Source organism: Lentinus tigrinus (genome assembly GCF_003813185.1).
Source record: "Lentinus tigrinus ALCF2SS1-7 unplaced genomic scaffold L226scaffold_90, whole genome shotgun sequence".
Classification (NCBI taxonomy): domain Eukaryota; kingdom Fungi; phylum Basidiomycota; class Agaricomycetes; order Polyporales; family Polyporaceae; genus Lentinus; species Lentinus tigrinus.
This window is the reverse complement of record NW_027137999.1, coordinates 1-22,634: the sequence shown is the minus strand read 5'-3', so window position 1 is coordinate 22,634 and position 22,634 is coordinate 1. Positions and strand designations below refer to the sequence as shown.

Below are 22,634 nucleotides of genomic sequence, written 5' to 3'. Positions count from 1 at the left end.
CGTCGCAAACTCCTCACACCGGAGCCTAGGCGTGTAGCTATTCGGTAGAGATCTGGTATGTGTCTCACGTGTGCACTTCTTGTACCATCTGACGCGCCGCAACTACAAGGTCCAATTCTTTAGGTGTCATCGCTGATCGACAGCAGACTTGGAACGACCGCAGACTTGGAACGACCGCAGACTTGGAACGACCGCAGACTTGGAACGACAGCAGGTTTGGAACGATAGCACCTTGATGCAGTCATTCGTGGACATGGGCCATCCCAGCTCCGCCGGCCCAATAATGACTAGAGCATGCTGTAAACGATGCGCTCGGCCGTGCTTGTGGCTAAAACTAAACGGAACAATCCAATATCTTCGTGCGGTTATCGAAATTGCCTCCGGACTCAGGATCGTGTCTCTTGGTACGGTAACACGTAACGCGTAACGAGCGAGTCGGCGTATATAAACCTGTAGGATCTTCAAGCACAGAGCAAGCCCACGAACAATTATCCTGATCCCTCCTCTACCGCTTGATCGTCTTTCCAACATGTCTAACCCCTCCATCGCTGACCGTATCAAGATCATCAAGGACATTGAGCTCGCCCAGCCCCAGACGCAGGCGGGTGCAGCCCGCGGAGTTGTCTACGCCGACGGTGAAGACAGTGCGGCTGTCAACGCTGGCGCGTCCGTCTCCTTTGTCGGAAACATCACCGGCCAGATGAAGGCGAGTTCTATCGCGCAGTCCTCAGTACTTGTGTCGTTGCACGGATAGCTCATACGTCGTCATGATAGTTCGACGTGTTGAACTCGACGCTGTTTGCCCAACTTGCTGCCAACAAGCAGTACAACCGTCAGGACGAGACCACTCAATGGTACGACTACTACAAGTATGTCTTGGAAACTGTCGGTTGGAACGTTCAGAACTTCGAGTACGTTGATATGGGTTGTCCCTCGAACGGATGCGCTCATGCTTTGCATCCTCAGCTTTGCCTACCAGAGCGACGCGAACACGTACCTGACCGTGGACAAGCTGCTTCTGAAGCTTGCCGCCTCATACCTCTCTGGAGGCGAGCTGGCCTTGTTCACCGCAATGGTTGACGCCCTCAAGGACGCGAAGAATGAGAGCGCAGTGACGCTCTTCGACAATTCGTCCAAGGCCTTCAAGAAGGCCAACTTCCAGGTTGGCGTGGCATCGTGGGTCCTTTTTTGTCATCTGACTCGCAATGATTTCTCACAATCTATTTGTGAGTAGCAATGCTCAAGGAAATGCCATGTTCAAGATCGGTGTCTACTACTACGGCGCCGAACAAAACATCAACAGGGTCCTGTTCTTCACCTTCGGGAATCAGAAGGTCGAGTTCTACGCTGGTATGTGTGCTGCTGTATTGATGGCCTGACCGAGGGTATGCTGATGACGTCTCGCAGGCAACCAGACCATGCTGCTCAACGAGGACGTCTACAGCCAGGTCAGGCAGTCCGTTCTGGATAAGTTGGGCGACAACGCCAAGGACCTCGTCGACAACATTGAGCTCTGAAGTTACTACTTCGCACGCCCATGCTGTTGACGTTGATAACGCACCCATTGTAGTCCGTCAGTCTGTAACAATTGAGTCTAGCTTGATCGAATCATTCTTGGAGGATATAGTCACCGTGATTACAACAGCGTGCATACTACATAGGCCAATCTTCATCACCCTCGAACTATTCGAGGATGCCCTCGAATAGTACCGAATCTCCCACTAACTGGTTGTATCCATCGGCTTCGAACGCTAGCGCAGCACTCTGGTAGCAGGGCGCTACCTCCGCGAAGAAGATCGCTCTCTTGGTCTGATACTCGGCCTCGTTGCAGAATCGGAAGTGAAGATGAAGCGTTTGTGGCGGAACGCCCCGTTCGATGCGCGAAGTCAGGAACGACTTCACCGGGTCCATGATGTTGTCGTCCCAGTCACCGCCGTGAATCGTCATGTGCCGCAAGGAGGTTCCAACGAGCGAAGTCGGGTTGGCTGAGGAGGTGGAAAGTGCGACGAATAGTGGCTAGAGGTTACTCCGGAAGAGGCCGTACAGCTCGAAGCGCTCGAGGGATAGTGCGCCCTCAAACAGAGAACGCCAATGAGCCTCTTCTGCATCGAAAACCTCCCCGCGCATCGAGAGGTGCTTCAGTCTCGAAGTATCCAGGACCACTGGTAACTCGCTGAGACACGTCCATCGTTTCTCCCATCTACTGCCAGGGTCCGAGTGCTCCAGCTTCAGTCTACAACCTCCGAACGACATCTCCATGTGACTTCCTGTGATAAATATGTTCGCCGAATGGACGGACGTAAACACGGAGAAACGAGTTTTGAACTTTGGGGGAAGTAGCGAAGAGAACCGTGGCGGGTCTGGGAGGTCGTATCGACTGGAGAAGGAGAAGGTTACATCTCGAGGGACGTCAGCGGCCTCCAGAAAGCGTGCTACACGCGAAGCTTGCTCGTCTTCTACAGCGAGATACTTGAGATTGGGGAAACTGGCGGAAGAAGAGATTGGACTGAGTGACATATCGACAGGCAGGCCCTCCAGACGCAGGATCTCGAGGGCATGGCAGTCCTCAATCATTTTGAGGAACGCGGAGAGGGAGATGGCGCGGTCGAACGTGCAGTCTGATATTGTCAGGGCACACAGAGTAGAAGGGATGGGAGGTTCGATTGCTATGATGACTGATGAGACATATAGATACGTCAAGGATGGAAAGCGGGTCCGGGAGAGGGAGATCGGCGTGTAGCCTTCAGCGACGGGGTCCACACCTCGGGAAGGTACTAGGCCTCCGTAGACCATGAGACGGTCTAGATTGGGCATGTAGGAATCCAACATGGAGAGCAGCGGCAAATGCTTGTTCTTGTGGTTCTCTGTGAAGGTAAGTTTGCGAAGGCGGGCGACGTGAGGCCTCAAGACGGGACCGGCGGCAATTGTCACGTGGCCCCCGTAGAACGTGACGTCGAGAGTGGCGTTCTCCGACCTTTGGAGGGCAAGTTGTAGGAGTTGAAGTGGGTCTCCTGGGTCAGCGATGTTGATGGTGCGCCAAAGTATGGGGGTCGTGCAGGCAACTGCCCACCAACGACGACAGACGAGGGTGAGGGGGAGCCAACCGAACGGGGGAGCACCAGGACACAGCCTCGGCTGATTTCGATTGATTATGGCCCACCGAGGCAGAAAACCCCCATCTTCTGGGTTGGTGAAGACTGAGAAGATTTTGGTGAGAATTTCGTTGGGTAAACGGTTGACAGGTGAAGTCGCGTTCCATAAGCGTGCGACGCTCTGTCTCGTCATGGGCGACCTGCAGTTGGCCCCAAATAACATCGCGAGAGGCTACGATATGGCAGTCGCCTGAGGGAAGGACCAAGGGCTCCTTCAACGGTGGAAGGCCATAGAGGGGACCGCTGTTCCAGATTTCATCCAAAGGACGTGATGTTGGCGTGTTGTCGTGGTCGGACATGAAGGAGCTGCAAATATGAGACCTTCATAAGTGATAGTAATGGGATATGAAGCAGCGATGTGTACGAACAGACAGACGCGAATTGTCAATGTCCAAGAAATGTCGGAGGCGGAGGAGTGGCACTTGCGACGGTCTCAGTTTGTAGTTGTTGACCAACAGCTTCCCGATCCCATCGAGCCGCCAGCGCCCGCCCTCTGATCGGGATTCGAGACGCTCAAGCTTGGAGAGCGCCATGTCAAACCCGCCCATCACCGTGACCAGATCGAAGCGCTGTATAGCATCCATGCCGCCCGGTCCTGTTAAATATAAGCTGCCGAAGATCTTCAGCGACTCACTCATCCACTTCCTTGCCTCTGGTAGAAAACTTTCCACTGAGCCATGACCACAGCTTCGAGTCGGGAGTCCCTGCCTCTCTTGGCAGGCGAGAAAGCCGCAGCGTGCCTTCAAGAGCATGATGTCCAAGTCAAGCCTCTGAAGTACCGTACGTGTCTGCCTCTCGTGATCACTTACCTGAAAATGACAACTTACTAGGCGACATCCCGAAAGCCGTCGAAGGGGTTATGAAGGCCTTTGCCAATGATTCAATGATGAACTACTTCAAGGTCACTTCACGGCTTGACTCGCCCATTCTTGGAGATGCACTTGCTTATCTCACGTTAACAGGACGCTGAGCCACTAGTCTTTCAAGCCCGCCAGCGGCTTGATGTTGCCACGCGCTTCGCAGACTGTGTTCATCGTCACAAGATTTACACCGTCAATCGTGGGGATTCCTTCCTCTACTAGTACGCCCATTCGCCTTTGCCGTCGGACGTGAGACGCTTTGCTGTATGCTGATCTGCTTCCGCAGCGGGGTTCCAGGAGACAATGAATACAGGCCCCCGTTCACATGGATCTTGTTCCTCACGGTCAAAGCTGGAGGTCGTGAAATGCGCAAAGTGCGTTGTCTGCATCTCCATCCTCTCGGGCTGGCTCAATTCGGAATAGAGGAAGCATGAATTCATCACGAAGGCCATGGCCCTCATCAAGACCGCAATTGGAGACAAGGTCGAAGACTGCTTCGAAGTCCAAGGCCTCGGGACCGTGCCAGAGAAGCAGGGGCACGGATATGCGACCGCTCTGATCAGCATCGTTCATGAGATGGTACGAATGGATAGAGACATCGATGCTCATCTAACGGTTGGAACTGGTGGCAGGCAGATGCACAGGGGCGGGCTACATACGTCATCACCGGAGATGCATGGAAGTACTACGAGTCGGTGGGATATAAGCTCATTGGCGAGGATTGGTTCGGGGCCGACAACCCTAACTGGCACGGACCCCCAGGCCCCATCCGTCTTGTGAGTGGCCTCTTCGCGTCTTCATCTGACCGTGTCATGCTCCGACTAATGTTACACCCTGGTAATCAGATGTTACGGGAGCCCCAGCCGATTTTGAAGAGATGATGAATCCTATGACCTTCCAGATGATGTACTCTACAGCTATCCCGGTGGTATGCAAAGGCATATCTCATCAGAGCCCTGCTCACAGAGCTCTTGTTGTCGCTGAGGGGTCTCTATATCAAGATACCCGGATATACGTACACAGATAATACATAAGACATGGTCCCGGCCGCACATTCGCTCAGCCCGTGGGCCCTGCCCCAGCCTACGTCTTCTTAACGCTCTTCTTCGCACGGCCCTGGAAGCCCCACGCAATTTGGCTAGAATGATGCAGCTCTACCCCGAGCTCATCCGCGAACTCCCAAACCACCCCCGGGTTTTTCTGGAACAGCCGTCCGACGAAAATAACGTCCGCCTTTCCTTGGTCCAGGACGCTCTGCGCGAGCGTGCCCGTGTGGATGGACCCGACGGCGGATACAAGAACCTTGTCTCCATGCGCCTTCTTCACCGCCTCCGCGAACGGCACCTGGTACCCTGGGCCGGAGGAGATGGCGGAGATGCGTGCGATGGCGCTGTTCCCGCCCGAAGAGATATCAATGAGGTCGACGCCGTGGTCGGCGAGGATACCCGCGAGCTTGACGGTCTCCTCGACGCGCCACGACGGCTCGTTCGGGAGGACGTCCTCGAGCCACTCCGTAGCAGAGACACTGGAAGACACACGAGTCAGCTCGTGGAGGAAGAACAGAGTGTTGCCCGGATGGAGACGTACCGGAAGAACAGAGGCATGTCCGGCGGGATGACCGCCCGCACGGCGTCAACAACCTCGAGCGGGAATCGAATGCGGTTCTCGAAGCTGCCCCCGTACTCGTCTGTGCGCCGGTTGCTTTGCGGGCTCAAGAACGAGCTGATGAGGTACCCGTGCGCACCGTGAATCTCAATCACGTCGAACCCAGCCTGCACCGCGCGGCGCGCCGCAGCGACCCACGCCTGGACGAGGCGCTTGATACCTTCCTTCGTGACCTCCTTCGGCTGTGGGAAGTCAGCCGAGTACGGGTCCGTGCTGGGCCCAATGACGTCCTCGGGCCAGCCGTTTGCGGTTTCGTCGGCGACGAGACCCCCGTGCACGAAGGGCGCAAGCGTGGACGCCTTGCGGCCGGCGTGGGCGAGCTGAATGCCGATCTTTTGGTTCTGGGAGTGCGCAAACTCGACGACTTTGGCCCATGCGGCGCCTTGCTCGTCCGTCCAAATGCCTGCATCTTCGGGCGAGATGCGGCCCTCGGGCGTGACGGAGGTCGCTTCGACAATTGTCAGGCCGGGACCACGGGTGAAGATGCCGCCAACTGCGAAGAAGGATGGGTGAGACGATATACGGGATAGAGCGTAGGAGAGACTTACGGTGGGCGAACTGCCAAGGGGAGATGACGCCGTTGTTGGATGAGTACTGGCAGAGAGGTGAAAGCTGGCAATTCGACGATCAGTGCATGCAGTGGCGTTGACTCTTGGGCAGAAACACACCCAGATTCGGTTCTGGAACTCAACACCGCGAATCTTGAGCGGCTTGAAGGGCGAGGGAATCGGCTTGCCGTCCGGCTGCGGGTCAAAAGCCGTGCCGGAGGGAGGATATTGGCGCGGAACGAAGTACGGGACGTTCGGGGCGGGAGCGTTGAACAAGGGGGCCATGACCGTCGTTATCGCGCAGATCGCTGTAAGTATGTGGGAGATTTAACGGGGCCCGAGAGGGAGGATGGGAAGCAAAGAGGGTGTCGCGAGTCGATGCCTTTTATACGTCTCGATGATATCGAGCGATCTGTAGTTACGTGAGCACCATGGTCGCGAGCCGGATGACCCATGTCGCGATGCTGAATGCCGTTCGGACATGAGCAGCAAGGAAGAGTGAGAAGATCTTCGGATGAACAAAGAGGAACTCGCGCGAAAACATTCGTTCGCGCCTGTTCGCGCCTGTTCGAATTCTCGCTGACTGACAGCGCAAGGATTCGAAACCACTCTGCCGCCAGGCGGTTTGCTGAGTAAGACGCTGCTTAGTGAGCGTTTTGAATGAGCGAGCGAGGCGAGACCTGGTGAGACGAGTGCATGTAGAGCCCCGGATAATGTGACGAAGATACTCAGTACGATCGAGAACAGTAAACGGCGCGGTGGGAAATGGTGTACTGTTCAAGCCCAATAAGGACACTGCCATCTCAACGTGCATTCTAACCTCAAGAGTTTCATCAGCTCAATCACTACTATACTCAGTTTGGCTCGAGCAGCGGACACAAACCATGATGAGCTTCTTCAGTTCGAAGAAAGTGCAGCTAACCAACCATAACTGCGTCCTCCCGCACGCGCTCAAGATACCCGCGCTAGAGAAGCTCGTGGGCAAACGTGTCGTCCTAGCCTCGAACAGCCCCCACCGGAAGGAGATTCTCAAGACATTTGTGGGTCTTGGCTCCTCCTTTGGCGAGTGATTCGCTGATAAGAGGCCTCGATCCCTGATTGCTGTAGGGGCTCGAGCCAGAGATCGTTCCCTCAAAGTTCGAGGAGACGCTCCTGTTCGGCGGGTTCTCAGACCCGCATGAGTATCCTGTGGCTACGGCGTCACAAAAGGCCGTCGAAGTTTATGAACGCCTGGTCGTAGGTCGGTCATAGAACAGAAGAATGGGGACCAACTAACATGGTCGCGGCCGTCTGCAGACCGAGGAACCAGACGATGCCCCTGATCTCGTCATTGCAGGTGCGTTTCGTCGTCGAAGTGGGGAGAGCTTTATGTCCAGGTACTGATCGCCCATCGTGCGTGTAGCTGACACCGTCGTCCTGACACACCCGCCGGAGGGACTGTCGAGCATGCGGTTCGCAGACGAGCCATTAGGGCCGCAGGACATCCTCGAGAAGCCAACAGACAGGGACGACAACTTGCGCATGCTCCTTGACCTCAACGGTGGGATCTGCGAAGCTGTCTCTGGAGTCTCTGTCGGTACGTCACAGTCTACACTGTACCATCTCATTATTACCAGCTGACCGCACTCGTTCCCTAGTCTTCCCGGTACTCGAAGCACCAGGGTACAAAATCAAGTGGGCGATCCCATTGCGATGCGTCTCCGGGGTGCCTCATTAACACGCCGCCGCATCACAGATCGATAGAAGAGCGGACAAAGGTGTACTTTGCCCAGAACGAAGAGTCCTTGCTGAAAGCGTACGTCGAGAGTGGAGAGGGTCTCGATCGGGCGGGCGGATTCGCCATCCAGGCAAGCATCTCGTGTATTCCTCTCTGGATCGGACGTGTCCATGCAGCCTGCTGACGTCGATGGGCTCGAAGGGACTTGGCGGTATGCTCATCAGTAAGGTGGAGGGCGACTACCAGAACGTCGTCGGCTTCCCGGCAGCGTCGTTCTTCAAGTTTCTGGACGTGCTCATCGAGGAAGAGGTCGACTTCCTGTCTGACTGAGCCAAGCGTTTCTGTGCAGAACTAGATGATTATGTATGATAGAAGTCAGATATCCATACATTCTGATTCGGACCCGGGACACAGTGACCGGATGTCCCTGAGACAGACCTAGGCGCGGGGCTCAAAACTGACGTCCAGTAGATGTACGCGCGCGACGTCCTTGCCATGGGCAGCATAAAGTCTGGACAACTGCTTCGGAGTTCTTGATACTGACACCGGTACCCCGATCGCAAATTCGCTCTACGTTTTTTCCATCCAGCGTCCGATTTTGCAGCTCATCTTACGCAGCACACCTGGGCATGACTCACTTGCACACCGTAGAGCTTCTGCACAGCGAGCCGATGGCCCATATAAATACTAAGCAAAGCATGCGTGGTACCATAAAAACCAACAGAGCAAACAACTCGATAAATAGAAAATATTCAATGAACGTGGATTGCCTGCTGCAAAAGTTCGTCCAATATCTGCCGACACAGATGGGTGAGTCAACGCAAAAACGAATTGAAAAACGACAAAGAACGCACCTGATCCATCTCCTCCAGCTGCGTGAACGTGCTCGCGTAGATGTTCCTGATCTCCGGGTGCAACGCCTGCGGGTCAATGGGCCGTCCAAACAGCATTTCCTCGACCGGGTCCAGCGGCTCGTGCTCGGGTATCTTGTTATGCAGCGCCGCACGCATCTCGATTACCGCCATCATCTCGTTCAGCCCAAAGTCGTTCTTCGGCAGCACCAGCTTCGGCTTGTTGTCCTCCCGGTGCCCGTGCGCCGAGGGCATCGTCGCGGTCGGGGGGCGTGGGGACGACGGCGTGGCCGTCCGGTAGTCCGACATCGCGGACGCGAACGACGACTGCCGTTCGTGCGGGAGCGGGTAGCCCCGTCTGCTCGCCGTCGGGGTGGCGGTGTGCGAGCGGGAGTGGGAGTGGTCGGACTCCCCGGGGCTTGCTGTGCGGTAGCTCGACAGCCGCGAGACTGCGGTGGGGGAACCGACGCGCTGACCATGCCCGGGAGACGACACGTTGCGGCCCGCATCGCGCGCCACAGGCGTCGCCGTGCGCGACGTCGACGTGTCCGGGGACGACTCGTTCGCCGAGTACGCAGAGTCCGTGCTCGACCGCACAGAGTCGACGGTCTGCCCCGAGGACGACTGCGACAGCGGCGCGCGGCCGGTCTCCTTCTCGTGCCGGATCTTGCTCAGGACGCGGTCGAGCTTCGCCCCGAGGCCGTCCTTGCCGTGGGCGAGCACGCCGTGGAGCAGGTCGTCGCCGGAGAGGTTGGACTTGTGGCCCGTGGGCCCGACCACGCCGCGCCATTCCTCCTCGACGATGTCACTGATGTCGTACGTCTCGCCGTCGGGCTCGACATACGAGTACCGGATCTTGTCGTCGACCTCGTAGCGCGAGCTGCGGAGCATGGCGTTCCCAGGCAGGAGGACGTCCAAACCGCGCGCCGAGTTCGCCTGCGCGGAGAGGATCGCACGCTGGTTTGCACGGGTCGCGGCGCGCTGAGCAGCAATGATCTCCTGCTTTGATAGTTGGCGCTTCGGCTCGTCCCTCTCTGTCGTGTCCGACGCCGTGCTGGAGCTGGCGACAGACTCCCGCAGCTGCTGCAACGCAAGCTCGTCAAGGGGTGCTGATGAGCGGTGGCGGGAAGAGGAGGTACGATACGAAACTGCGCGACGGAGGATGAACACAGGGTCGTCTGGCCGGACGTCGTCGATGGAGCCCAGCAGGAGCTGCGCCGAGTCGATGGACCGCCGTTTGCTGTCGCTGAACCTGCGCTCGACCTGCCGATAAGTAGGGGGGCGCGGGAACGCCTCGATGACTTTCGTCGAAGGCGGCCACAGCTCGCGCTCTGTCCAGCGGGTCAGCAGGAACACATGGCACGTCAGCGGTCGAACACCCTACCTTTGCCGTTGATCTCGACCGCGAGACTGTAGCGGACACGAGTCGAGCTCCTGCGCTTCGTCTGCTTGTCCTCGACCTCGTCGCCGCCATCGACGACGCCTTCGGGGATGCCAAACCTGTCCAGGCCCTGCTCGATGACCTCCGCAACGGTGATGTTCTTCGGAAACACGAAGATTTTCTTGCGCATCGTCTGCGAGATGCCCGGGGAGGAGACCTGGCTCGCCTGCGGCCGGTTCCTGAGCGTGTTCTTGAAGACAATCGCCTCTGTCTGCGGGTCGAAGACCATGTCGTCCGGGAGGTCGTCGGGGTAGATGACGAGTTGCAGGCCGAACCTGAACGAGGGCGAGCTGAAGCGCTCTGGGGTGACCGTGTTTCCACCGGCCGTCGACACGGAGAGGAAGTGCCCGCGTCCGCGGCTCTCCCCATCGCCGTCGATGCTCTCAGCAAGCAGAGTCTCGTCCCCGTCCTCCGTGAGGCTGTCGTCGGCACGCCCTCTGCGGTTGAGGTAGAACTTGACCTGCGAGTCGTCGGTGAAGTCGTTCATGGAGAGCTTCTTGATGGCCGGGTGCATGGAGAGGTTGCTCGCGACGGAGCTGATACTGCCCACACTGCTCCGCTTGACCTTGGGGATCTCCATGGCCGCCTCGACGAGCGACTCGAACACCCCGAGCGGCTTCTCCTCCGGGCGCAGGACGGCAGAGGAACCCTCGACCTGCTTGATCGTGAGGTAGTAGTCGTTCTCGTCTTCGCCTGCGGGCAGACGGAAACGCTGGATGGCCTGGCGGACGAGGTCTGACGCGGTGGTCGAGTTGTTGAGCAGGACGGTCTTGAAGGTGGCCTCGGTCTGCAAGTGATCGCCCGCAAAGACGCGGACGACGCTGAGGTCGGGGAGGCCGACACCCTGGCCGTCCATGGCGGTGGGTGACAAGACCAATGAGCCGGGACGAGGGCGGGGGGCACCGGCAGAAAGACCAGAGGTGGAGCTCGTGGACGAGGTGAAGGACATGGAGCCCTGGAGAACCGCGGAAGCGGACTGGAGACCGTAGGACGGCTGCGCCTCCGGTGGGGTGGCGGGCGACCGGTTGAGGTACTGCTGGTAGAGGGCCTGTTGCTGCTGGTCGCGCTGGCGGAGGGTGGAGGCATGCTGAGAAATCTGAGCCTGAACGGCAGATGGGTTGGGGCCTTGGGGGGCGGGGGCCTGAGCGGGAGGGCTCTGTGCGTCTGTCTGTTGCGGAGAAACCGCCTGCTGCTGCAAGGACCTGCGCGGGTCGGTGGAGTTCTTCTGCTGCTGCATGAGCATGGCCTGCTGCTGCTGCTGGCGCGCGTTCACGGTGACGGGGGAGCCGCCGCCCTCGGGTGAGGTGAGCGGGGACGCGCGCGTGGACCTGCCCGACTCCTCTGATTCGCGCGTGAGCGACTCGGTGCTCGCGGCGCTGCCGGTGTCGGACTTGTCCTTGGTCTTGTCCTTCTTGCGGCCAAAGAGACCACCAAAGACGCCTCCGCTCTTTTTCTTCTTGTCCTTTTCCTTGCCGCTCTCATCGTCTGTGGTATCCTGGCCGCGGTCGCGATCTTTGCGCAACTTGCCACCGGACTTTGCGGAGGCATTGGGGTCGCCGACGGTGACGGTGGAAGTGACTTTGGTTCTGGGAGCGCCACCGGGGCCAGGGCTAATGTTGGCCTTCTTGCGGGCAGCCTCTTCGAGGGCCTCGATCTCTTCGCGGGTGCGCTTGCGTTCTTCAGACTGCTGCTGCATGATGGCGCTGGGGAGCAAGGGACCGGCCTGGGCAGCGGAGGTGCTGTGGTCGTCACTGCGGGCGACGGGCGGGGTCATGGTCAACTTGCGAGTCTCTGTGACCTGGGCAGGGTCCAAGGTGCGGCTGGGAGACGAAGGTGAGATGGGGGACGGTTCGTCCTGCATAACGATGAGCTTGTCGCGTGGCTGTTGAGTGCGGAGAGGCTGTACGGGGTTCTGGGGAGAGAGCTGGTCGGGGTGGCGGGAGAGGTCGTCTATTTGGATCTGAGCGGGCTGCCGTTGCTGTTGGCGGTCGCGCTGCATTTCTTCTGCGGCACCATCCTCCCAACTCATACCGTCGTCGGGCTCCATAGCGTGTGGAGTAGGCTGATCGAGGCGGACAGTGCGCTCGCGCTCCTCCCATTCCTCGGCGAGCTCTGGGTCCTCGTCTTCGTAGTCCTCATCATCCCACTCTATGTCCTCGTCCTCTTCCTCTTCGTCGTTCCAGATAGCGGGGGCATACCTGTGTACGCCAAAGGCGTACCTGAAGCGGACGCCCCTGGATTGCTGCTGCTGCTGCTGTTGCTGGGGGACGGGATGGTGACCGGGAGTGGGAGAAGGAGTGTGAGGCTGATTGGAGCCAGCGCGGGAGGAGAGAAGGCGGTCGCGAGACTCCTGGAGTTCTGCCTGAGTAGCAGAGGCAAGCTGGAAGAAAGACAAGTGAGAAGGAGAAGGAGAGCTAGAAGGAAGGCGGGACAGACATCGACGTTGCGGTGCTTGTTGAGTCTAGCGAGACGCTCAAAGGGAGTCTCGATGTTCTCTGCAGGAATGTAGCCAACTTCCTGAGTTTTGAGAACGCGGACGAGCCACCAGTAGGAGTTTGAGTCGTCCATGAGGAAGAGGGAGTCGCCCTTTACGACGTTTGCCTGGCCCTCTACTGTGGCGGCGAAGGAGTGCAAGGCGTAGACAAGATCAAAGTCGATAGATTCGTTGGGGATGGAGAGGGAGGAGGAGCCGTCGTCGTCGTCCATGTAGTCGAGGTCCCTGTCCTCGCCGTCGGAGTCATCCTCGAGGACGGAGTGCTCCTCGTCGGAGGGGTAGGCGTGGTCGGCGTGGAGCTGGTGCTGGAGGAGGTCGTCAGACATGTCTGGACGAGAAGGGTGGAAGGGGAAGGGGAAGGGGAAGGGGTATCAAGGCAGGAGGAAGAAGAAGAAGGACGGTTTCTAGCACCAGAGAACAAGAACGAGCGGGGCTTTCCAGCGAGCAGCGACGACAGCCAAGACGAGGACGAGTTCAAGCGGACTTAGACCTGCACTTGCAGTTGGACTTGTACACACACTTCCAATCCCAGACGCGCCTGGCGACCACAGACGCCCATGCACGTGCACCAGTCACGGGACGCGGGAGGAGACGGGGACAGAGCCGGGAGAGTCGGGAGGGACAGGATTTCCACTGGGATGCCGACGACACGCGTGCATATGAGTCTGCACGCACAGACGCCGGATCTGTGTTAGACTTTGACCCCGCGGTCGTCCCACAGACTCCTGCGGTCCTCTCCTCCTCCTCTCTTCGCCGTGCTAGGCTCTCTCCTCGTCGCCGTGCTAGGCCCCCTCGCCGTCTGCACCGGGTGTGCATGCCGCCGTTGCGATGCTCCCAAAAGTCGCCAACACCCTCATACACCATACCCATAGGGCCGTCGTTGCCGTCCAGAACCAGACCGGCCATGCCCTCCGCAACGCTCTCCAGTCTTCTTCTGGCTCCTCTACCGCCGTAGCTGGCTGGGGCTCTCCCGTCTCGGGAGGCTCCTCTCACTCTGGTCCCGGCCCATCCAAGTTCCATGCAAGTGGCCGTCTCCAGTCCTCCCACAACGTCAGTATTTGCTTTCCACTTACCCGTCGCATGTCCTTCTAACTCTAATTTAATCTAGGGAACGCCCATCTCATCCTCCCAGGTCCGCGACCGCGTAGAGAAGCTCAAGGCCTTCCGCGTCCCTTCCGCCCAGCACCGTTCTCATCTGGCCACAGACGCCGCTGCTGACTCTTCCCAGCTCGTCCGCTCCGGCTTCGGCACCTATGCCACTCTCATCAACACCCTCACAGACCGTGACTTTGAGAACTACGAAGCCGTCCGTCGTGCAGAGGCTCGCCTCCGCAGACGTCGTCGCGCTGGCCTTGACGAGAACGCACACGACGAGGAGAACCGCATCGCCAGTCTTAGAGGTGATGCCCACTTCAAGTCTGCCCTTGCTCTCTTCCAGACCGCTACCTCAAACCCAAACTCCAAGTTCCCCCTCCAGATCTACAACAAGCTCCTCCGTTCATGCGCTATCCATGCAAACCCTCACGCCGCCTCTCTCGTCTATGCCCACCTCGAGAAGCGCACTGACATCGTCCCCGACGCCCAGACCTTCATCAGTCTAATAGAGACTTACGCTACCGGTCGCGATGTCCAGGGTGCAGAGTCCATGTTCAACGAGTTCAAGGAGGCTTCGCGCCAAGATCGTGTCCAGTGGACTTGCGATGGGGTTGCCTCTGAGCAGGATCTCAACCAGCGCGCGTCCCAGACCGCCGTCTGGAACGAGATGCTCGCAGCCTACTTCCGTTGCGGCCAGGCGACCGATGCTCTCGGTCTCCTCGAGCAGATGATGGATACCTCGGCCGGTGACACTTTCCGCTCTGCGCAGACTCCCCTCCCCACCTCCTCCACCTTCTCCCGCGCAATTGCTGGCTTCTGTCAGAACGGCGATGTCCCCACCGCCTTGATCTGGTTCGAGCGCATGCTCCAGCAGGACACCCTCTCTGCCAGCCCCCACGAGTCTACCCGCGTTCCGCACCGTCCCGATGCCTCGACGTGGACCACCATGTTCGACGCTCTCGCCGACGAGGGAATGGTAGCCGAGCTCAACCGCCTTTTCGCCCGCTGGATCAACATTTCTGCCCAGGAAGGCGCCGCGGTCTGGAGCGACCATCGCGACTCGGTCCTCGCCGCTAACCTCAAGTTCATGGACTCCCGCGCAGATCTCGAACAGGCCAAGGCCCACGAGCTTCTCGACTTCCTCGCAGACCATGTCCTCCCCTGGGAGATTGAGGGGGGCCACTTCACCTTTTACCGTGACACCTCTCGCTCCCTCTGCCAGCGTTTGGTCATGCAGTATTGGAACCGCGGACACACCGACCAAGCCCTCGACCTTGCGTCCCGCATCGCTACTCGCCAGCTCGAGGTCATCCAGCACGGTCAGAAGGAACGTTTATTCGACGCGACTCAGTCGCAGCGCCGCATCGAGGGCACTCGTCGCTTCGCTGCTGACCTGACGACGGAAATCATGGGCAAGACCGGCAGCGCAAGCGCGCCGTTGTCAAGTCTTCTTCGGCTCTCGGCTCTGCTTACGGACGTGGGTGCCTTGGTACCCAGCGCACTTTCGGAATCCTGCCTCAACGCTTACGCGCTCCAGCGTGCCAGCCCCACTCTCTCTCTCACCACGAAGGAATGGGAAGCGCTCCTGGAGGTCGTCGTTGCCAGCGAGACGGACTCTTCGGCTACCTTGAACACCCTCGTTGACGACTTCCTCCAGCACTCGGCCGACGTCGCCGCATTCAGCGATGTTGCCAAGAATCATCTGGTCCGGAGCTTGTCCTGGCATGACGCCAACTCTGCTCGTCTGCTCGCTCAGTTCGGGGAGCCCTTCAGCTCCCGCTACGCTGAGCTCCAGCGCGCCCAGGAGGAGGCTTCGTCTCCCGCCATCTCGGCCCACTCGTTCGACGTCCAGACTCCCTTGGAAGAGGTCCCCGGTTCCCCCTTGCTCTCCGTTTCTTCCGGTCGCATTGATACCGCCCACAGCCAATCCGTGGGCGAGTTCTTCCCCGGTGGCAACAAGGCAGCGGTACTCACGGCGTACAGGCGGTTCAAGTCCGGCGCGGACAGGGGTATCTACCCCCGTCCCATCGTCCTCGCTCGTCTCATCTCCGCGCTCGGCCGTCTCGGTGAAGTCGACAAGATCTACGACATCTATGATGCCGCTCAGGTCGTACTCAACTCGCTTGAGACCATGAAGCACTGGCAGACACAGGGATGGTTCCTCATCGAAGACCACATGATCATCGGACTTGCGCACGCAGGGGACCTCGAGGCCGCGCATGCTCACCGGCAGCGCATTCTCCAGCAAGGTGGTGTCCCGTCTGCCGACGCATACGGCGCGCTCATCCTGCACGTCAAGGACACCACGGACGATACTTCGAACGCGATGGCGCTCTTCCAGGAGTCCCAGAGCTTCGGCGTCGTCCCGAACATCTTCATGTACAACACCGTCATCTCCAAGCTCGCCAAGGCGCGCAAGGCCGACTATGCCCTGCAGCTCTTCCAGGACATGAAGGCGCGCGGCATCCAGCCCACGTCCGTCACATACGGCGCAGTCATTGCTGCGTGCTGCCGTGTCGGCGACGCCGCCTCGGCGGAGCTGCTCTTCCAGGAGATGACGGGCGAGCCGACGTTTAAGCCCCGTGTTCCCCCGTACAACACTATGATGCAACTCTACACGCACACCAAGCCGGATCGCGCCCGCGTGTTGCACTACTACAATGAGCTCTTGGCTGCTCGCGTACAGCCTACGGCACACACCTACAAGGTACGCAGTCTCATTTCACACTATAGACCATTAACTGACTCTCTTGCAGCTCCTCATCGACGCTTACGGCTGCATCGAGCCCGTCGATCTTCCAGCCATGGAGAAGGTCTTCAAGGACCTCGTTGCGGATTCCTCCGTCTCCGTTCAGGGCACGCACTGGGCTGCGCTCATTAACGCCTACGGCTGCGTGCACAAGGATCTCGACAAGGCACTCGAAGTCTTCGACTCGATCGCGACGCACCCGTCGACGAACGCGCGCACCGGGCCTCTGCCCGACGCTGTCGTCTACGAGGCCCTGATCAACACGCTCGTCACCCTCCGCCGCATGGACCTCATGCCGGCGTACATCGAGCGCCTCCAGGCCAGCGGCGTCCACATGACGGCATACATTGCGAACCTCCTCATCAAGGGCTACGCATCAGTCGGCGAGATCGAGCGCTCCCGCGAGATCTTTGAGTCGCTGCAGGATCCGCAGGAGGGTGTCGCTGCCCCGCACAACCATGTCCCGCACCAAAATAAGCAGGCGAACACCTCTCAGGTACCCGTCAACGCCCCTGTATATCGTGAGGTACGTGCTTCCGGATTTCCGTTTCGACGATGACGTGTGCTGACCAGTCTTGTGCGCGTGTAGCCTTCGACCTGGGAAGCTATGGTCCGCGCTGAACTCGGCAACGGTGAACGCGATCGCGCAGTCTCGCTGCTCCAGCGGTTACAAGCGCGTATGTTCCCGCCAGCTGTCTACCAGCGTATCAGCGGTATCATGCTCGACGACTCCGTCTCGCCCTGGGCGTCCACGGACGGGTCCTCGAGCCCCAGCTTCTCGACGTGAGCTCCCGCTTTGTCGTCGACATACCAGGTATTCGCCATGTGACAGGCCGCGCCTTCACTCGTGTTGTGCTATGTGTACCGTGCCCGTCTGTGTCGGACTGACTGACTGACTGTAGTGCGCCATGCTTTCGCCTCATTGTATCATACATGCATCATCGCAAATCGCAACGTCCGCCGTGCTTCAAGTAGGGATAGTGTATCATTAGTAGTAGTATCTATGCGCCCCCGCGGGGTCGCGCTCACGTATCTCCTTATCCGTATGTCCTCCTATAGCTAGACGTAGAGTCCCTAGTACCCCCCACCCCCTGCCATTCGTTCCACGACACGCCACACGCCTCCTGCATGCTTGCTTGCGCCATCATCTACTTACCGCGCTTTGACTCTCACGACGTCCTTGCATACCACGATAAATGTACACTACTCACATCCTAGTAGCAGAGCCTTTGGCTCACCCTCACGCAATAATCCCCCTTCTCTCGCATTTTGACTCGTGTGTGCTGCGCGGCGGGAATGTTCGACATGCCTTCGGGTTTCGGGTTTCTTGGGCAAGTATGTGTAGAGCACATTGCACTTGCAACTTACTAGTCCGTGTTTGGCGGCTTCATCCGTAAATGGGGGAGGTTTAATATACGAGTATGAAGGTGAGAGTCGAGATGAAAGCCAGCATGAACATGCAAACACCCGTACGACTGACGGGTGTCTGGCTTGCCCTGCAGCTGGATGGTTATATGGATATGTCTGCTGGTCCCGCCCTCTGTATGCAGACATATGAGATTGTCTCATTCAGGCAAGGTGTGACATAGTCATATCTCTTGGCTCTGGTGAAGCGGCGGCCCAAGACAGTTGTGTGCATCACAGCAGTGAGCACCCATGCAAGGCATATTTACATGGGCACCTGCACCTATACCTATTAAAGAATGACATTTGCCACATGCACCTTTGACAGCTCTGCCTTTTCCTCACAGAGTGATCAGCTGTTAACCCAATATGTCTTTCTCCCCATCCACCACCATTGTGCTCATATGTTCTGCCTTCCAACCACTGCAACAACCTTACCCAGCACATTTACATCTTCTTTGCCAACCATCTTTTTTACTGTGTTGACCCCTCCTTCAGCATCAATAATACCATCTGTCATTACCTGTGCAGACTTCCTTAGACCTTTCAAGATCAGACTCTGCACTTGGATAAGTCTGAGTTGCTAATAGGTACTGAGGGTGCTGAAGGCACTGACCATGAGAACCTCACATTGAACTGCCAGCAGAGCAACAATCAGCCCATGCTGCTGCTTAAAATTGCGGACACAATCCCATTAGATGTTTACTCACTATATATTACCTTGTTTGCTGAGGACTTTAAAGGTTCATGCACAATTGTATGTGCACTGTGACCTTGGATTCTGCATTATTCTGTTATATATCAGCTGATGTAAGGCATTTAATATTATGAAAACTCACCAAAACATGCATCATAGCTCTAATAAACAGATTATAGGCTTCAATTGGCATTTGGGTGGCTCAAAGGATGCAAGCAGACATGAAGGGAGGTGAGGACAATTCTGGTGCTTGTTTATGCAGCATGCTGGCCTGCTACACTGCTGGCTGTAGCAGACACAGCAATTTGGGAATTTCTGATGCACCTCTAGACTTGGACCTCCAGATTTCCTGAATTCCTTTATCATACACTTCTTCAGACCCAGACCTCCAGGCTACATCAGTAAGCCCCCAGATTTATTAGCTCACTTAGCTCACTTAGTGTAGTTTATCAAGTTTACTAAGATGTCCAAGTTCGCAAAGATGGCTTATCTTCCAAAACAACTTCAGTCAGAACTTTTGGTCTGGCAGGGTGAACAAAGATTTATACAAGAACTTCATGCACATGATAGTCTATATAGGGGTTAACATAGTACTCATTGAAAGCATCAAGAGTGTCCTGAAAAGCAAAATTGGAAGGAAGATATGCATCTCAAAGGGCAGGAAGAAGATAACATGTGCGCATAATGGACCCAAAAGGGATGACACTTGAGACACGTGTGTCACCATCCATTTCTGGCTGTACAATCCACATGCCTGTCACCAGGTCCTGTCCATGAGTAGTAGTAAACCACTCAACAAATGCACCATTATACTGAAAAATATTGTAGTGTATGCCAACCTGTGCATGGGTAGAGATGTGATAAAGGTCATTGAGATTCATGTCAGCATCATAGTCACCTTCCAGGAAGAGCCATCCATGCAAAAACTGGGATATATCGAGATGTAATTGTGGGTGGTCGAGCTTGAGTGCGAGGTCATTGAGATTCATCACAGCTGTGTATATTTGTTAGAGAATATTGCAGCAAAGATGTTGAATGAAACCTACCATGTTGCACTGACAATGTGATTGAAGAGTGCATGCCATCTGTGTCTTCAGCATCACATGCATTCTTTGCAGCTTGCACAGCATGAAACACTTCTTCTCTTGCTGTCTGGATGTCCTCAACTTCATTGTCACCCAGCTCAAGACACGCGGCATTGAGCACGTCTTCATGGAGCATACCTTGCCGCCTGAACTCAACTCTGGCTGCCACCATTTTACTGGATTGTGCAAGCATCTAGACCATCTCACCTATAGGCTAATTGTGACTGGACTGTTGCCAGGTGCATTTGACAGCCTCTATGTGTTTGGATTCTGTGATTGAAGAACACAGAGCATTAGGAGAACCAAATTTCTCGATAGCATCAGTGTAATGCACAAGCACATGCTGGCAAGGCAGGTTGAAGCTGGTCAGATGGACACCAGTCTCTATGAAGACCTGACAAAGGTTATGGAAGTAGGTGAGTGTGGCGCACATTGCATCCAGGAAGAATGTGTCATGTTTGGAGCAACATGCAAGGTAAGCAAAGTTCAGGAGAGCCACAACTGATTGGACCATCTTTGTAGGCACAAGCTCAGTGATAGCACTGAGATAGACCTGATATGTACCCTCAGTTTGATTTGTGATTGCATGTATAAGAACGTGCGCTATCTGCTGTTAGTGTGATATACTCTGTCACCCAGTCAACAAGATGATCCTTGAATGTACCCTTGATAAGTTGATAGAGGAGATCTGGGGTCAGAAGTTCATGAATGTTGGCTCAGGGGAAGTGAGATGTATATGGCTATGGTATGTGCCAGAAGTATGAACTGCAAGAGGCTGTTAGGACTATGCGCACAAGTCGAACTCCGAAGGAAAGTCCGAAGTCCGAAGTCCGATGGTGCGCGGGAACGAAGACTTTTGGCGAAGTTATTGACCAACGCCCGAAGAGTCGTCGATGTCTTCAATTTGCAGAAGTCCGACAAGAGGCCCCGGAGTTTATACCGGAGCAAGCTACGAATAAGAGAGTCAAGCAGAGAGTTAGGAACAGAGACGAGAACAGAAGTCAGAGGTCGGAGGTCGGAGGTCCGGTCAGAAGGTCAGACGGAGATCAGACGGAGGTTGGCAGAGAAGTCAGATAGATTGAGTACTGAGTAGTCGAGTGGGTAAACGAGATATCAGAACTGAAGAACTATGCGACTGTAAGGTAGGGTTTATATACGGAAGTCTGAATGTCCGATAGGAGTCCGACAGGAGTAGAGACAGGAGGCGGACTGCGGAGATGACGGAGCGGAAGCAAATAAACTGGGCTAGTAAGTATAGGCGGTGGATACACTGCGGAGATGACAGAGCGGAAGCAACTGAACTGGGCTAGTAAGTGTAGGCAGCGGATACTGATGTCATAATACGATCGGATGACAGAGCGGGGGTCGGAGGCAATCGGAGTCCGGACGGAAGTCCGGATAAGGCAGGAGGGAAAGGAGTAGGGGTGGTGACGTATTAGCCGGGAAAGGGGCGGAGTTCAGGGGTAGTCGGGTCGGGGTTGTGTCGGAGGGGCGGCAGGGCGGACTTGGGCACGGGATGTGACAGTGTCCCCCCACTGGGTCCGAGCCCTCGAGGACTAACTGGGAAATGTTTCAGGGTGACAGGCGGGGAGGTGAGTCGATGGGGAAGTCGGGGTTCTGACCCTGCCATCACGGGGTTGAGGATTTGAAATTGTCGGATATAAAGAGTCGGACGGAGTTGAAGATCTTTAGGAACTCCTTCGTCCTCTACCACCACCATCTACCACCACCACCACCACCACCACTACCCATGGCCCCGAACGACACCGCCGCGCTTGAAGAGCAAATCCGACGGGTGACGGAGCAGCTCCGCATCGCGCGGGAGCAGGAGGCGGAGGAGAAGCGGAGGCTGGAGGAGGAGACGTGGAAGGCGGTGGAGAAGGCCCGCAAGAGGGAGGAGGAGAAGAAGCGCAAGAAGGAGGAGGAGAAGAAGAGGCCATGGATGGCCACCATGTAAGTTGGAGCGGGGTTCGGGGTTCGGAGGTCCGATGGAACTGACTTCTTTACAGCGCGGCCTGTCACGGGTGCACGGGGCGGAACACCTCATGCTTGTGGTACACCGACTCCGACCGCATGAAGGCGTGTGTCGCCTGCCAACAGCGGCCGAAGAAGTGCGAGGGCGGAGAAGCCCCGCCCGAGGCCCGACAGGGGAAGAAGAAACCCCGCGCCGAGCCCATCGTTGTCGACGACGACGACGACAACGATGATGATGACGCGCCCGGCCCGTCGAAACCCCGATCGAAGGGAAAGGGAAAGGAGAGGGAGAAGTCCGCCCCGGCGCCGGAAACCCCGCCGACGAAGAAGAGGCCCGCCCCGGAGTCGGAGGCCCCGCCGCCCAAGAAGAAGAAGACCGGCCCGCAGCCGTTGCAGCGGGCCGATGAGGGGCCGTCCACCGACCACGAGGAGCGGCGGCTCCGGGAGCGGACCCGGACCCTGGAGGAGGAACTCCGCACGCTGGACGGGAAGGACCTGTTGGTCCGGTCCGTCCTGGAGGTGGCGCTCCTGTGCGAGGCGATTGCGCCGCTCCGCCGCGAGATCCGACAGGCGGGCTGGGCCAGTTCCAGGGTGGAGGCCTGGCGACAGTACTTCGACGCTCTCCCGGAGGGTGGGTCGGAGGAGGAGTACGAGCCGTCGGAGTCGGAAGAGTCAGAGCAGTCGGAGCAGGCGGAGCAGGAGGGTGAGGCGGAAGATGGGCAGGGCGGAGAGGAGCAGGCAAGCGGGGAGGAGCAGGGCGGAGATGAGCAGGGCGGAGGTGAAGAGGGTGGAGAGCAGATGGAGGTTGATGGGGAGGGGAGTAGTGTGGCGTAGAGTCGGAGTCCGATAGAGGACTCTGCTGAATAATTTTTCTTGAGTCTTGAAAAGTCCGAAAGGAAGTC

The 22,634-nt window shown here is 57.3% G+C and overlaps 10 protein-coding genes across 10 annotated transcripts; 5 read left to right on the top strand and 5 right to left on the bottom strand.

Moving 5' to 3' along the window:
- The first annotated feature begins 481 nt into the window (after window positions 1-481).
- L226DRAFT_541164 (uncharacterized protein) lies at window positions 482-1,679 on the top strand. The gene is made up of 5 exons (XM_067682019.1): window positions 482-706; window positions 775-911; window positions 967-1,176; window positions 1,235-1,350; window positions 1,408-1,679. Exons 1-5 carry the CDS (start codon window positions 530-532, stop codon window positions 1,515-1,517), a joined length of 750 nt encoding a protein of 249 aa, XP_067528406.1. The 5' UTR covers window positions 482-529; the 3' UTR covers window positions 1,518-1,679.
- Window positions 1,680-1,816: 137 nt separating this feature from the next.
- Window positions 1,817-3,662, bottom strand: L226DRAFT_400738 (uncharacterized protein). Its single transcript, XM_067674564.1, has 2 exons — window positions 3,521-3,662; window positions 1,817-3,458 (listed from the first exon to the last, which is right to left on the bottom strand). The coding sequence occupies exon 2, from the start codon at window positions 3,313-3,315 to the stop codon at window positions 2,017-2,019; it is 1,299 nt and encodes a 432-aa protein (XP_067528405.1). The 5' UTR covers window positions 3,316-3,458; window positions 3,521-3,662; the 3' UTR covers window positions 1,817-2,016.
- A 27-nt stretch (window positions 3,663-3,689) lies between these two features.
- Window positions 3,690-4,893, top strand: L226DRAFT_617849 (uncharacterized protein; the record flags this gene model as incomplete). The annotated part of the gene is made up of 7 exons (XM_067687101.1): window positions 3,690-3,932; window positions 3,983-4,053; window positions 4,115-4,233; window positions 4,299-4,386; window positions 4,436-4,591; window positions 4,645-4,788; window positions 4,858-4,893. Exons 1-7 carry the CDS (start codon window positions 3,830-3,832, stop codon window positions 4,891-4,893), a joined length of 717 nt encoding a protein of 238 aa, XP_067528404.1. The 5' UTR covers window positions 3,690-3,829.
- On the bottom strand, window positions 4,871-6,749 carry L226DRAFT_617848 (FMN-linked oxidoreductase). The gene is made up of 4 exons (XM_067687100.1): window positions 6,346-6,749; window positions 6,226-6,289; window positions 5,600-6,170; window positions 4,871-5,537 (listed from the first exon to the last, which is right to left on the bottom strand). Exons 1-4 carry the CDS (start codon window positions 6,508-6,510, stop codon window positions 5,096-5,098), a joined length of 1,242 nt encoding a protein of 413 aa, XP_067528403.1. The 5' UTR covers window positions 6,511-6,749; the 3' UTR covers window positions 4,871-5,095.
- Window positions 6,750-7,014: 265 nt separating this feature from the next.
- Window positions 7,015-8,374, top strand: L226DRAFT_564148 (Maf/Ham1). The gene is made up of 7 exons (XM_067683616.1): window positions 7,015-7,265; window positions 7,333-7,461; window positions 7,522-7,561; window positions 7,628-7,801; window positions 7,863-7,899; window positions 7,961-8,072; window positions 8,144-8,374. The coding sequence occupies exons 1-7, from the start codon at window positions 7,110-7,112 to the stop codon at window positions 8,270-8,272; spliced, it is 777 nt and encodes a 258-aa protein (XP_067528402.1). The 5' UTR covers window positions 7,015-7,109; the 3' UTR covers window positions 8,273-8,374.
- A 14-nt stretch (window positions 8,375-8,388) lies between these two features.
- On the bottom strand, window positions 8,389-13,338 carry L226DRAFT_617846 (uncharacterized protein). The gene is made up of 4 exons (XM_067687099.1): window positions 12,671-13,338; window positions 10,178-12,614; window positions 8,797-10,124; window positions 8,389-8,736 (listed from the first exon to the last, which is right to left on the bottom strand). The coding sequence occupies exons 1-4, from the start codon at window positions 13,052-13,054 to the stop codon at window positions 8,695-8,697; spliced, it is 4,191 nt and encodes a 1,396-aa protein (XP_067528401.1). The 5' UTR covers window positions 13,055-13,338; the 3' UTR covers window positions 8,389-8,694.
- A 78-nt stretch (window positions 13,339-13,416) lies between these two features.
- Window positions 13,417-17,832, top strand: L226DRAFT_617845 (uncharacterized protein). The gene is made up of 4 exons (XM_067687098.1): window positions 13,417-13,778; window positions 13,837-16,530; window positions 16,580-17,098; window positions 17,162-17,832. The coding sequence occupies exons 1-4, from the start codon at window positions 13,557-13,559 to the stop codon at window positions 17,357-17,359; spliced, it is 3,633 nt and encodes a 1,210-aa protein (XP_067528400.1). The 5' UTR covers window positions 13,417-13,556; the 3' UTR covers window positions 17,360-17,832.
- A 2,140-nt stretch (window positions 17,833-19,972) lies between these two features.
- On the bottom strand, window positions 19,973-20,191 carry L226DRAFT_474341 (uncharacterized protein; the record flags this gene model as incomplete). Its single annotated transcript, XM_067676574.1, has 1 exon — window positions 19,973-20,191. One exon carries the CDS (start codon window positions 20,189-20,191, stop codon window positions 19,973-19,975), a length of 219 nt encoding a protein of 72 aa, XP_067528399.1.
- A 133-nt stretch (window positions 20,192-20,324) lies between these two features.
- On the bottom strand, window positions 20,325-20,474 carry L226DRAFT_474339 (uncharacterized protein; the record flags this gene model as incomplete). The annotated part of the gene is made up of 1 exon (XM_067676573.1): window positions 20,325-20,474. A coding segment is annotated over one exon (150 nt), but the record flags the coding sequence as incomplete, so codon positions are not given.
- Window positions 20,475-21,508: 1,034 nt separating this feature from the next.
- Window positions 21,509-22,566, top strand: L226DRAFT_576914 (uncharacterized protein; the record flags this gene model as incomplete). Its single annotated transcript, XM_067685470.1, has 2 exons — window positions 21,509-21,711; window positions 21,768-22,566. The coding sequence occupies 2 exons, from the start codon at window positions 21,509-21,511 to the stop codon at window positions 22,564-22,566; spliced, it is 1,002 nt and encodes a 333-aa protein (XP_067528397.1).
- Between the last annotated feature and the right edge of the window lie 68 nt (window positions 22,567-22,634).